Source organism: Ovis aries, chromosome 7 (assembly GCF_016772045.2).
Source record: "Ovis aries strain OAR_USU_Benz2616 breed Rambouillet chromosome 7, ARS-UI_Ramb_v3.0, whole genome shotgun sequence".
Classification (NCBI taxonomy): Eukaryota; Metazoa; Chordata; class Mammalia; order Artiodactyla; family Bovidae; genus Ovis; species Ovis aries.
The window spans coordinates 83,626,951-83,642,043 of NC_056060.1; the positions used below are offsets into that span (position 1 = coordinate 83,626,951).

Genomic DNA, 15,093 nt, shown 5'->3' on the forward strand with positions numbered 1-15,093 from the left:
CTTAGAATCTCATCCATATCTCCAAGTAACCTTGGTTCCTTTTAGTAGAAATCTAAGTATTAATAGTATTCATTAGTACTGAACTGTCAGGCTTCTGGGCCTTTTCCATGGACAGAGTTGGTAAATGAGTGTTGTTTTGTTTTTTAAAAGAAGAAGTTGTATTCTACTAATATGCCTAGTTCAAATTTAAAATGTTTAAGGGTATTAATTGATTTTTAAAATTTTTAATTATATTGAAGTATGGTTGATTAACATACAGTGTGTTAGTTTCAAGTGTATAGCGAAGCGATTCAGTTATACTTTCTTTTGTAGATTCTTGCTTTTATAACATTTTTGACTTTGATTTTTTTGAAATGTGCGGGCTTCTCATCGCGGTGGCTTCTCTTGTTGCAGAGCACGGGCTCTAGGGCATGTCGTCTTAGTAGTTGCAGCTCCGAGGCTCAATAGTTGTGGTGCACAGGCTTAGTTGCTCCATAGCATGTCGGATCTTCCTGGATCAAGAATTGAACCCATGTCTCCTGCATTGGCAGGTGGATTCTTTACCACTGAGCCACCAGTTCAGTTCAATTCAGTTGCGTCTGACTCTTTTCGACCCCATGAACTGCAGCACACCAGGCCTCCCTGTCCATCACCAACTCCCAGAATTCACCCAGACCCATGTCCATTGAGTTGGTGATGCCATCCAACCATCTCATCCTCTGTCATCCCCTTTTCTTCCTGCCCTCAATCTTTCCCAACATCAGGTTCTTTTCCAATGAGTCAGCTCTTCACATCAGGTGGCCAAAGTATTGGAGTTTCAGCTTCAACATCAGTCCTTCCAGTGAATACCCAGGACTGATCTCTTTTAGGATGGACTGGTTGGATCTCCTTGAAGTTCAAGGGACAATCAAGAGTCTTCTCCAACGCCACAGTTCAAAAGCATCAATTCTTCGACGCTCAGCTTTCTTTATAGTCCAACTCTCACATCCATACATGACTACTGGAAAAACCATAGCCTTGACTAGACGGACCTTTGTTGGCAAAGTAATGTCTCTGCTTTTTAATATGCTGTCTAGGTTGGTCATGAGTTTCCTTCCAAGGAGTAGCGTCTTTTAATTTCATTGCTGCAATCACCATCTGCAGTTATTTTGGAGCCCAGAAAAATAAAGTCGGCCACTGTTTCCACTGTTTCCCCATCTATTTCCCATGAAGTGATGGGACCGGATGCCATGATCTTAGTTTTCTGAATGCTGAGCCACCAGGGAAGCCTGCAATTTAAGATTTCTTTGTGCCTCATTTGTATCTTTAGGATATCTACTTGTAGGGATATAGTCAGAATATTTCTTTTAGAATTATTTAAACTTGTACTGTGTGGTTATGCCAAATTTCAGAGATTTGAGTTATTTCTAGTTTATTTCCATTTTTAGAGATTGCTTTTTTTCTATTTAATGATTTTTTTTTTTTTTTTTTTGGCCATGCCACATGGCTTGTGGATCTCATTCCCTGACCAGAAAACTAACCTGTGCCCCCAGCAGTGGAAGCACAGGATCTTAACTGCTGGACCACCAGGGAAGTCCCTAATGAATTTTTTTAATGTATAAAATATTTATATAGTGTCCAAAAGTAAAATGTATAAAATAAAGTACAAAGTGTCTGCTTCTACCTCTGTCCTGCCCTCTGGTCTTTTTCCTCTCCTAGGTAACCATCTTTATTAGTAAAAAGTAATACTGAACTTTATCTTTCCATTACTTCTTTTGAAAATGTAAGTAAATATACCTATGTATTTCCCCATGTCCTAATTTTCCACATAAGGTAATCTACTATACACACCTTGGTTTTTTCCTGCATATTTCCAGAGCAACATGTTTTGGAGATGGCTCCATAGCAATGTATAGTCTCTTCTTCATTTTTACAGCTGAACAGTACTCTATAATAAGGAGTCCCCTCTGTAAGATGGACATTTGGGTTGTTTCCAGTCTTCAATTATTGCAGATAGTGCTGGAATGAATAGGAATATGAATACCCTATTTAATACTTTTGTTGGTTTACCTTTGGATAGCTACCTAGAAGTAAAATTGCTGAGTTAAAGGGTATAAAAAACATAGGTAATTTTACTGGGGCAAAATTTCTTATACACAGTGTTGAATTAAGAGTTGAAATGGAAGTAGAGTTCCTCTTTCCTCATATATGAATAGATTATTTCAGTAGATATATATAGCTGACCGCCTACCATGTGCCTGGTATTGTTCTGGTTACCGAACAAGATAGAGGAGTCTCCATAGAACTTCATGGAGCATGAAGGTAAATAAAGTTAATTTCAAATTTTGGTAAGTGCTGTGAAGGAAGTAAATGTGTTGACATGAAAGAGAGTAACCAAGAGTACTCACTTTGGATAAGGTGGCCACGGAAGGCCTCCTTAAAAGGTGACATTTGAACTGAGATTGGACATTAAAAAAATGAGTAACATTGCCATTTATAGACTTTCCTACTATGTGCCAGACAATATAAAGGCTTTTCTTACCTCATTTTGTCTCACAAGACTCTGCAGTGTCTGTTTTATAATTCCCATTTTATGAATGAGAGAATTGATGCTCAGAAAAATAATTTGCTCGAGATCTTAAAACTTGTAAATGGGGAGCTGGGATTTGAATCAAGGCTAGACCCATCTAATTCCAAAGCCAGACAAGAGAAATCCTTTTTACTGTATACATTGTCTCTCTTTACCAGAAAGAAAGCAGAGAACACCGAGTTAACATTGTAAATGGTTTAATCTCTTGTTTTCACTGGCAGAAATACAATGTTTTGTTGTCTTTTTTTTTCCCGTTTACATTTACTACTGAATGACTACAAATACATGTAATCAAAATACATGTGCTTATTTTCTGTGGGAGTATTTTTTATGTAAGAAAATAGAAAAACATGTCTTCTCGTCTAAGTTAAGTAAAACAATTTCAATATCTGTTTTTATTGTTTTCAATTTAATTATGGTTCTCTGTTTAAAATACTGAAACAAAAATATCCCCCAGATATTTCTAGCCTATTAAAATGATGCCCCTTCTAAGTATCCTATTTATTTCACAAATATTTGTTAAAATCTATATTCAAGGTATTTTATAGTGTATATTTGAAATAACTTCACTAAATGAAATAACCAAAACATGCGAGGTTCTGTAAATAGCCATTAAATTTTAGGGGGAAGTTTTTTTCTTTTACCAGCACTTAGTGAGCACCTAAATGTACCATCTTAAGTCTTATAACAACTGACTTAGGTAGGTACTAAACCCCCATTTTACAGATGAAGAAACTGAGGCATAGAGAGGCTACATAATTACCTGAGATCACTATCTAATAAGTGATAGATTCAGACCTAAAGTTCAAATCCTTTGCTATCGTAAGTTTTTCTGTATCATATATAATATATTAAAAAGTCCTATCAAACAACAAGGAAGTAGGGAAATATATTTTTCCTTGCTGGTGAGTTAAGTCCATACTACCATCCTATGAACCATGCATGAAGATACATAGACATTTTCTTTGGTGTCTTAAACTGAAACTACCTGCAGTTAAAACTCAAGATTCTAATTCTACAAACAAGGCCACCTCTAACAAAATTAAAATAAAATTACATTATCCCCTGGCTTAAAGAAAAATTCTCCAGTAACTACAGAAGTGCTGTGGTATGAAGACAGCATCTTAAATCTCCATGTAAGTCATACACAAAGTGTTATTGCGGTGAAAAAATAGTGGCGTGAATAATACCTGCTCACAGCCCAAGACACTTGATGTATCTTGGACCTCAGTGTTTGTTGGATTTTGCAATTTCATGAGCAAGATTTGTATTTTTTTAAAGTTCTATATTTCTATGTGTCCCACTTGATGTTAAATCTGTATTCTTAGATTGTAGCGTTCCATTAAAAAATATAAATAATATCAGCCCCTCCTCCCTCCTCCCCCTCCCCCCACACTCATTTTGTATAATATGGTAATGATATCACCGTAGCAGTAATTACGGGTCATCTTCATTTCTTTCATCTCTGCCTGTTCTGATGGCTTCATTCCTTTGACGGAAAAGATTTGGCTCTGGGTGCTATGATTATTTTGTTAAGCGTTATTCGAATAGACAGGAGTGAGAGAAATTAATCAATCCAAATGCAATTAGCATCATGTTTAACCCAGTGATGGACGTCTCAAGGTGAAACAGCTAGGGGAGTTTCAGACATTATTATTCAATCCAGTGGTTCTTATCTAAATTATAATCAAGAGAGGTTTTTATTGGCCTCACAGTGTGAAGATGTAACTCTTTCCCTGGCCTGGGGGTCAGGAAGACTGGGGCCTGCATCCTCTGTAGACGTTTGCTACTGCCAGCACCCTGAGGTGTGGGGATGAGTAGGAAAGTTTCTTAATGTCCAAGCCCTTTGAAATTTATCTACGCTGGGATCCTGGTCCGATTTTCCTGAGAGTGGGATATTGCCTGTGAATAAATTACTCTAACTTGGGGCAAAATATTTTGTGTCCTGATGAAGTCACTTTGACTAGTCACTCTTTCTTAACCTTTACATGATAGATTATTATTGCTATACTTACTTTATGAATGAGGAAATTAAGGCTGTGTGAATCTGCTAGCCTTTGGTCATAGTAAGTGTTTCACCACAATCTATATTAAATACAGGCCCTGAAGTGTGAATGTTCTGTGAAAATTTATGAGCATTTAATAAAAGTTTGCCCCAAGAGTATTAATCCATTGTTTTGATCTCATTGCCTTTTACTCAGTGGAGTTCGCCCTTGGAAAAGGAACCAAGTGAAATAGGCCTGTGGGCCCTCTGGAGGGGAAACACCACAAACAAGAAGTTGTTAGGTCTCATTTCTTGAACACGGATCTTTGGGGCTGCTTGTTGTTTTGGTTTATTGTTTAGTAGGGAGAAGGACGATAAAAAGGATTGAATATTTGAAATCTTATCTTGTTTTGCTTTTGAAAGAGGGCAGTACAGGGAGAGTTGATGGAGAAACACAGGCTTTTGCTTGAATACATTTTTCAAATACCTGACAATTAAGATTCTTCTACTTCTGCTTTCAATCTCCAGGCATCATGGCTGACACTTCCCATATTTTATGTTCCTGCTTGATGTTTTATATTCTGAGAATAAATCTGTTGGCTGGATATTTCTGTCTTTTTTTTCCTCCGTTGTGAAAAGGTATTAAAATTATTTTCCATATTGGAGCTGTCCAAATGCGTTTACCTATATGTTGAGTCCTGGCTTTTCTTTTTTATATTACTTCTTAGATAAAACAGTCTCTGGAAATGACCCTTATTGAGTTGGGGAAAAAAAAAAGGTTTGACATAAAATTATCTTTTTCTGAATTCAGTGGAGAGAACACGCTTCTTACCCAAGCCACCCTTTTTGGAAGAAAAAGTCCTGTTAGAGAGACAGAACACTCTATAGAAACAGAATCTGGAAAGTGTGCCCCCAAAAGAATTTTTTGAGAATTCTTAGGATGAAGATTTTCATAGTCAATGATAAGTTTGGTCACAGAGGCACCCAGGCTCTTCTTTGCTTAGATATGTATTTCATTGTCATTTTGAAATGCTTATGCCCAGGGAATTTTGGGCAAAGGCCTCTGTCTGCTTTCAAAGGCTGCTTTTATATAGAGAAAAGAGAGATTTCTACCACATACTCTTACTTGGGTTGACTCTCCCATGAGTTGATTGAGGATGGTCTGTGGACTTTATTACAATTCTACCATTTTCTGAGGGCCACCAGTGTTCTAATGAGGTCCCAGGAGCCCTTCTCATCCAGGGACTTCATGCCCAGTTCATAGCACCTTCTGTTCTTGACAGTGGCCCCAGCCCTTGCTGCTCTCCCATCAGAGGCATTATAAAGTACTTAGTCCTTGACTTGAATTATCGATCACTTAGTGGTAGGTTTTGTATGGAGGTCTGACTGGAGCATGGTGAGGTATCTCAGCCTCACAGCCTGCTCGGGCACTGCTCTGCTGTATGCCAGCTCTATGCCAGAGTGACAGGAAACCCTCCCCTCCCCATTCCTGTGAGAGAGACGTCGGCTCTATGAATCACATCGGTTTCCTTTGTTCTCCTCTGATGTACCAAGATACCCGTGAACTGCTAGCTAACTGTCTCCAAGGCCACTTCTCGTTTATGTGAATTTTCCCTCATACCTAGAACCTTGTAGGTTGGGTCTCTACATGACTAAGCTGTTGATCCACCGCCTTCATGCTTCTCTCCTGCACAGTGCACACTGATGACTACCAGGTCCCTCTTCATTGTTAGAACACTGTCAACCAAAAAATATGTTAAAGAAAAGTCAAAACTGTAATCAAAACCAATGGCACATCATTTCCACAAAGTATCTTCTATAAATCTAGTTAAATAGATAACCATTTAACACATTGATTTAAACCAAACTAACTAGGGTTTTATGTGCTCCTTTTTACTAGAAGGAGCTGCTCATACAGTTAAGGAAGGTTGCTGCCCCAACTAGTACCCAGGTTTGAGCCTCCAGAGTAAACCTGTTACACAAATGCAAGACAGTCGTGTTTCCTTTCACGTTCGAGATCTTTTAAAAAATAAATAGTTCTTCCCGTTTTTGCCACTCCTGGTGCTGCCTGTATGCTCAGTCGGGACTGACCTGGTCCCTCTTTTGTGACATGGCAGCTGAGGAGATGCCATTGTTCCTTGTGGCCGATGGATGCCCAAGGAAGGAGTCATCATATTAATGAAAACTAAGAACAGTCATCGTGTTAATTTGAAGGTGGCAGGGCAGGACAGTTCTGTGGCACACAGATTAAGCATATACTGCTTAGTTAACTAATGAAGGTTTACTATGAAAGATAGGGTTTGTCAATCAGGTAGATTAGATTCCGATTTAATGGGCAGCCAATTCATGAAGCAGACACACTGTAAGAGCAAAATAACTTACAGGAATAGGAAAGACAAGAGCTGAATGAGCACGCCACTGAGGAGGAAGGGGGGACTGTCACAGAACCAGAATTCTGCCCCGTTTGTTGTCAATCAAAACATAACATTGAAAACAAAACAAAACATAACATTGGTCATTTAGGGTTTTTTTTTTGTTTTAAAGGAATATGCTCTTGTACATCACCAGTTACTTGAAGTGCAATAGAGAAGTGAGAAAGGAGTACACGAAAGAACAGAGAAATCCATACTGTACTAGCCAAGATGTAGTCGGTGTGTTCCAGCAGCAGACAGGAGGTGTCTGCTTTGAAGGGAACTTGCTCTTTACTCCAGAAGTCAGTTCCCTCAGACCAAGAAGACATGCTCAGCTAGAAGACTGCAGTTCGGTTCTCCCACGTCCTCACTGCTACAGAATGGCTTTTTCTATTTTTTCCTGTATGCCTTCCTCACTCTTTACTGTACTTCAGTTAACTGGTGATGTAGATGAGCATATTACCCACCCCCTTTAAAAAAAAACAAAACTAAATACAATATTATGTTTTGATGGACAACAACTGGAGCAGAATTCTGGTTCTGTGACAGTCCCCCTCCTATCCTCCATCAGTGGCGTGCTCATTCAGCCCTTGTCTTTCATATTCCAGGAAGTTATTTTGCTCTTACTGTTTAACAGAAAACAAACAAAAATCCTTGCATACAATTCTCCTGTTCAATTGGAGAATTTTTAAAATATTTTTCACTTTATCACTGTAAAACCCAAGGTGGTTTTTAACTTTTTTGTACATTAGCTGTTATATGTAGGGCAGTCTGTCTTAAAGCAGGGATAAATTGCTCTAAGAGAAATGAATCCTTGATAATTTTCCCATTAAGCATCTTGTAGCTTAAATAAACTTCCTGTTTGAGATGAAAGAAAGAGTCATATAGTAGCTAGCATTTACCAAATGCCTGTGTGACCCTTGTATTAACCCCACCTTGAACAGATGAGGTGTTTGAAACACAGAGAGATGACTCTGGCGACTTGCCCACGGTGGCTCAGGCTCAGTATGGGAGCTGGGATTTTGAATCCGAGCCTGGCGAATGCTAAAAACCCTGCTGTTGGGAATTCCCTGGCAGTCCAATGGTTAGGACTCCATGCTTCCACTGCTGGGAGCCTGGGTTCAGTCCCTGGTCAGGGAACTAGTCCCGAAAGCTGCATGGTGCAGCCAAAAAATTAAAACAAATAAAAGCCCTGCTCTTTTCACAACACTATGCTGTCCCCTTTGTTTCCTGGCCACTCATATTAGAGTCTCCTGAACAGTCTATTGTTGCTCTTCAGGATGTGAGAGAACCAGTGAAAAGTAACTCTCTTCCACCCCACTAATATTTTTAATTATATTGAGGCACAGAAATATTTAAAATAGTTTACATTAGAACTGAAAACCAAATGCTGTGAGTTTCTTCCATTTCATTAAAAGTTACTTAATCTTTCGATTGTTTCCTGTCTTAAAGCCAAGCAGAATTTTATCAGGCAATTGCCTCAAAGTTATAATCTGGAAAATCTTCCGTAATGAAACCCATATGTCATGGGCGAAAGGTGCAGAGCCCTGGCAGAGAGGGCTGGTCTCGTGAGAGCTTGTGCACCCAATCTCGTTAACCAGGGTGCCTCTGGTAATCCCTCATCCCCTCACCGGTGAGAAATCAATCTGTACCACTGAAATCTTTTTCAACCAGCCACCAGAAAATTTACTGCAGAGAAGGCAGTTTGGGGATAGTCATTGTGGAAAGGGAGCCAGAGGCAAGGCTGAGTGTAGGCTGGAAGAATTGGAGAGTCTAGAGAAGAGATTACATTCAAGCACACACCACCTTCACCGCAAGCAGGATGGAGCCCTCCCTTCAGCCCTGACCTCTCCTAACGTGTACCCAGGTATTTACAACTGCCACGAACCTGACAGCCCTAGGGAACCTGTGAAAGGGTAATAGAACCGACATCAACCTGGAAGTTGATTTTAGTTTATCCATTTGTTGTCTTTAAATGTGTACACGTTGTCCCCTGTCGCTCACTCCGAAGCAGTTCACATGTTCACCCTTTGGTGAGAGTCTTGATTGTGGCTTTCTCAGTTTATGGTCTGTGCCCAGCCTAGCAGGGCCCATAAATCACAACTTGATGTGGAGGTCGTGCTTCTCTTCTGCACAGCATATACTGTGGTGGCTAAGGACCAATGCATCCCTCTTGGCTTAGTGATTAGACTGTGGTAGCAGTGTTGCCTTTCTGTTGAGTCTTATAATCCTAGAGAATTAATCTGGAACTAGAAGATAGTTAAGAAATGGTGTTGACTCCAGATAAAATTCTAGCAGTTTTATTGTCCCCAGGACAGTCTTCTGAAACATTGTGGGGGAAAAAGAAGCAGGAGAGAAGGCAGAAATCAGAATTGCCAAGCTGAGGAGCGGATAATCTTACCCTGACTATTAATGCAAGGATTATACTGAGAAGAAGGGATGGAACTAGGCAGGAGGACCTAGAAATACCTTCATCTCCTCTGTCAGCAAGCTGTCGTCTTCTCTAAAGTTTTTTCCCCAACGGGATTTGAGATCCTTGGTGGGAGTAGTAAAATATATTTACATATAAAATCGTACTGGAAGGTGTGTGCGTGTGTGTGTATAAGAGGAATACGGAATAGTAGCAGAAGGCTGTCTCTCTACTCCTAATGGGATTTTGTAGCAGCATGTGCGAGTTTGTTTCAGAAGTCAAAAATGAACAGATGTTGGTATAAATTACCTCTGTGTCTGCTGTCTTGCAAATTAAAAGCGCGGTTGGCATCACTAAACAATTTCACTAGGTTTGGGGGGTGCGGTTAGCGGGCAGTGATTACTGTAGCAGGTCGGTAAGAATCTTCGTACTGCAGTAGAACAGGAGAGCCAAGGATAAAGAGATGAGGAATAAAACCAGGGGTATATGAATTAATCAGAGATGTTAACATCGCTGATGACAAGAGAACAGGCGGGCACGTGCTCTGGAGCAGCCGCTGACCCACAGCAATTTCTCTGTGCACAGAAAGGGGTTGGTGCTTAGGGTGTGATTTATAGGGTACAGCCCTCTTTTAGGGAGCAGCTATGTCAGGAATTCGTATATCTCCTATATAGGACCAGCGAGTGGGAAAACTTTCTCCCCTCCCATGTAGAAGATGATGTCTTTTGAATTACTTCTACTTTTACGGTGGTTTTGCTGCAGCTCTGTGTACTTAGATTAGGTTGAAGGGGGAGGAATGATTGAGTGGAAAGGGGGTTGTTAAAAAGGATTGGTTAAATTCAAGGAGAGCTTGCCACTGAGAGACTTTGGAATATCTTTTTATTTCTCTTTTTAAATCCTTTTGATCCCTCGAATAGATTGGATCTTGTAGAATTTTAGGTCTTAAAATATTTGTCATTTTCCCATTTGGGGAAAAAACAGTAAAGAATTGGGTTATATGAAGTGCAAGAGGCAGAAGTAATTAGTAAGATCAGTACAGTGCTCTGAGCCTAGGATTTTTGGAATAAGGCTCAGTTCTACCCACTGAGTTTGTTTTATTACCCAAGTCTGATTTCTAAAGCACCTGCTTCTAGCCGTGCTGCAGGATCATTGGATGCTGTGTTTAAGGTCATTAGTAAGCACTGGAGAATAGACAGAAAACCTATCCAAGGAGGAATAAATGATGAGACCCACTCTGAACAAAAGTATAAGTAGTCATTTCCTACAGGATCAGGCTGAGGGGAAGATTCCAAGAATTGGGATGTTTGAGATTGCTAGTCTGCCTTATCACAATCCCCTCACTTATTCACTCAGGAAATACTGCATACAGGGGAAGAAGCAGACTGCCAACTTCCTCTGAAAGGTGATGTGTTAATAATACTACCACTGCACTAAGCGTGATCATGGCTGAATACCCAAGAATGCAGAGCAGGTGGCAATAATATGCTACTCATTTTACAGATGAGGAAACTGAGGCTCAGAGATCCTACCCAATTCAAGGTGTCATCCAGCTGCCAAATACTAGAATTGGAACTTAATTCAGAGCCTGTATTCTCTGAAAGAAGTCCATGCTGCCTCCCTTGGTCAAGAAAACACTTGTTTGGATTTCCACTAGAGTAGTTAGTCCTGTGCCTGGATCTCTCCATAAATCTGGTATTACTTTCATCAAGGGAAATGACTTTTCCTGCCAAACAAGCAAGGTAAATTTTAAAAGAGTCCCACAATGTAGAGAGTGGAGCAGTGAGGGTCACTTAACAAGTCTTACTGTTTGTCTGTGAAAAGGAAGGAAACTGACTTTACTGTGTGCCTACTTGGTTCTAGTTCTTTTGTGTATCATCATTCATCTAGCCAGCATTTATCAGCAGATACTGGGTTCAGTGCTGTGCTAGGTGCTGGGGATATAAACAATAGTAAAATACTACCTCTGCCCTCAGTTCTTACATTTCCATGAAGGAAGACAATCATATCAACAAGTAATTGCAAGTCTTATAGGAACTTTGTATGTATGGAGTTCGGCATAAACCCACTGAAGGAATGGTCAGTTTGATTTTGGCCAGGGTAGGGTTGTGGGCACATGAGATAAGACCCAGCACTGGGGCTTCCATTCCTAGTTAATGGGATTTCCTTTTCCTTTGTTGGAGCTTTGAACCTGAGAAAGATGGGGAATGAGTAGACTACAGTTACCTAAAACTTTCCTGTGGTTACAAAGTTTGTACTGTTTTATTTATTTCTTGTAGAACTAAACCAAGAGCTATTCAATATGGGTGGTAGGGGTGGGAAGTGGGCACCCATCATCTAGCAGCATTTGCTCTGCTGGGAAGGAAAGCACGGAGCCTAGGGTAAAGGTCCTTCAGCATGTGCCTCCCTAGTCATCTCTCTCCTTTGGCCAAGATGGAGACATGTCCCTGGGAGGCCAGAGGGCACTGCAGCCTGCTGTGTGTCCACTGTGTGGTTCCAGACTTCCGACCTCCACGGCCAGCTATAGAAAACTTTCAGCACGGTTACATCCATTTAAGAGACATGAAAAGAGGATCCATTTAAGAGACATAGGGATAAGGATGAAGGGGATTATGCCACATATGATTTTTGAGAATTTGCTTGACCGAGCTAAAACTGGGGGCTTCTGGAGTGGGTCTTGTAATTGAGAAATGTTTTACTTTCATTTTCAGAGCCTCATATGTAGGAAAGTAGCTGTATAAACCCTCTTGTAACTACAGCATTCAAAGATTGATGGTACTGAAAGTCAGAGAAAGACACATAAACCTTGCCTGGCTATATTAAATATCTAAGGACTGACAATGCCAAGAGAGAGAAGACCAAAGCTCTATAAACCCTACTTTATTACTCCATCCACAGATGAACTGCACTGAGGGAATATAAACCTTGTTATATTACAGTGTCCAGGGACTACCACTCCTGAGAGATGGGGTAAATTATCTCTAATTTTGATTTGAGATTATAAATGTCCAGAGACCAACGATCTAGAAAAGACTGTGATCTTGGTTGGATTTTAGCCTCCAGAAGCAAACCTCCTGAGACAGTGAACATGAGTCTTAGGTTACATTCTTGAGGGAGAGGGGGATTTGGGGGGAGCTCCCTGGTGATTTTTTTTAACAGGGTAAATGATAAAGATTTTCCCCAGTTGGCCTGCACCTTATAGTAATTACCAACTTCAGGATAGTGTTGGTAATTACTATAGTTGTCAAGAGTGGTTTGTGTTTCCCTCTTTTTGGAAGTTAGTAGGGATGGAATCTGTTAGGATAGCAACTTTGTATACAATTTATGTCATTGTGCATTCTCACGTCTTCCTGTGAACCCTTTTTCAGAGTTTAGGTGTTCATTGACCTTTCATGTACTTTGTGATTCCAGCCAGAGAGATGACACGGGGGAAATTCCTCAACATTCTAGAGAAGCCCAAGAAGTAGCAGCTGCTTGTGGACAGGATGTCCTGGGGCCTGGAACCATGCGTCCTTCCCAGTGCAGCTCTGAAGATGCACACCTCACTGCTTCCTGACCAGAGGCCGGAGGGTGCACTCCAGAATTCACCCTCTCCCCTGCTTCTGGCACTCTGCGCCTCTGAGGACGTTCGGCAGCAAGAGAAGAATCTGTTCTACCCAAGGATCGGTGCAGTTATTCCATCAGCTTCCAGACTTTGACCGTCTCAACCTCGGATGCTGGTGACACCAGAGAGCATATCATTCTTAAAGGTCAAAGTCCTGCTTTCTCATTTCCAGAAGTGATTCAGGAGCTCCAGGATCTTACAGTTGATTTGATTCAGTGATGGCAAAGTCAGTTGAGACATGTTGATTGGATGAGTTCCTTTGAATTGTACTTCATCTCTTAGGAAGTATTTATGATGCTGGGAGACCAGAGGCCAGTTAGATTCTGGACCAGTTAGATTCAGATCAGGGTGCAGTTTGACCTGCAAACCCACCAGTGTATACTAGGTTCCAGGAATCCCCAGCTAGAGAAATGCTTTTGAAATTCTGCACCTCTCATGATAGTTGCATCCCCCAATGCCTTCTGTTCCCCACCTCCAAGGCCCCACCATGTGTCTGACTCCAGAGAGCGGGATCCCTATGTACCAAGTCCCTCCTGGGATTAGCTTGCAGTGAAAGGCGCATGCAGGGTTGCATTGGGTTCTAGATATCAAGACTAGCTTAAAGATGATGGAAAGGACTTTTGAGTTCTGCTTAATCTGTTACAGATTCAAGTGAGAAAGTAGTTATGGCCTGAAAGATAGGAGAAGGGGATTGAGTGCAGGAGTTCCCATTTGATTAAAAACTAGAAATTGTAATTGACCTTAAGGGAATGTGCTGTGGAATGGTGGCCATGTTTTGCCTGCCCCGCTATCCCATCTCATAGCACAGATTAAATAGTTCACTCATATAACAGAAATACACACACACAAGAGAAAGAATTTCTTGACTCTACAATTCTTATGGAGCTCTTTGTCCATTATCTATATTAAGACCTGAAAATCTAGTCCATGTTTAAAATTGATTATAAGTATTCTCCTTATTTTGTCTTGTAAGTTAGCCCCCAGCTTCTGTTATTTTGAGAAGTTCATGGGCTTTCATAAACTTTATGAAAAGAAGATCCATGTGGCAGTAGTGTGTTAGTGTTTAGACACTAGGGATATTGTGCTCAAGGTCTGGATGCTGACTGTCTGGCTAGGGCACAACACTGCTCAGTTTAATAGCTGGTCCACTGGCCATTTTCTGACACTTGTGCCTTGTTTCCCATGCTAGAATTAAGGTTGGGTTTTTCTTTCATTTGCTTCCTTTGACCATCCATGCAGTTTTACTTATTGATTAGGGTGGGTGGAATTTAACACAAGACATTAAAAGAGAGTATGAGAAGGCAAACATTCTGTTTGGATGCGATATATAAGGTTAGGCTATAGAGGTGTTGATTTTAAGTAAAGCTTATCATTGACATTCCTTTGTCTTAAATGCGGTTAAAGAATGTAAAAGATGGGGAGAGAGAAGGAAGGAGGGCTGTGCAAAAAAATTATGCCACAATGTCAGATTCTAACTTTGCTCTGTTTTTTGAGAGTTGATGGTGTCAGGCACTTGTAAGTGCTTAGGGAAATTGAGAAATAGATGGAGAACATTGGGGCACCTCCCTGAAACCAACTCCAGTCTGTAAACTGGTTTTGGGGTCTGCTTTGGCCTCTTCCTTTTACTGTCATCTTATCCACCAGCACTTAATATACGTAGATGTTTTAGAATTGCAATATTTATTGGTTTTGTATTTGCTGTCCTTAGAAATGTTATTGATGTATTTTTATATTGATAATATAAATTTATGTATAATGTGCGCATGTATGTATTTTAGGGTGTTAGAGGATTGTACTTTGTGTATGGTGGTTTCTGTGTCATCATAATAAATATTCACCTTTTATTAGGAGAGTGAGTTTTTCCTCAAAAGGCCAACTTGCATATTTAAAGCACAGACCTCATCAGAAAGGACAGCTATAACAGCAGACGACCCACTGTCTTCCCTTTAATACCACGCTGGGCGCTGTGGGGCTTTGTGATCATCTACCACGTGGTCTCCAGCTACCAGCCACCCACTCATTGTTTCATACTCCCGTCTGCTAGTAAAGTCTAGATCCGTCCTCCTGGCATTTAAAACTCTCTACATGTAACCCTAAATAACCCTCCAGTTTGGTTTCCTTTCTCTCCAATACATGAAG

The 15,093-nt window shown here is 40.5% G+C and overlaps 1 protein-coding gene across 1 annotated transcript in view; it reads left to right on the top strand.

Annotated features, from left to right (window-relative positions):
• Positions 1 to 14,798, top strand: part of LIN52 (lin-52 DREAM MuvB core complex component) — a 116,873-nt gene extending 102,075 nt beyond the window's left edge. Inside the window, exon 6 of the mRNA XM_004010784.4 lies at positions 12,762 to 14,798. Within this exon, the coding sequence (XP_004010833.1) occupies positions 12,762 to 12,817 (56 nt within the window). The 3' untranslated portion in view covers positions 12,818 to 14,798. The remainder of the gene's footprint in view (positions 1 to 12,761) is intronic.
• Positions 14,799 to 15,093: the final 295 nt, after the last annotated feature.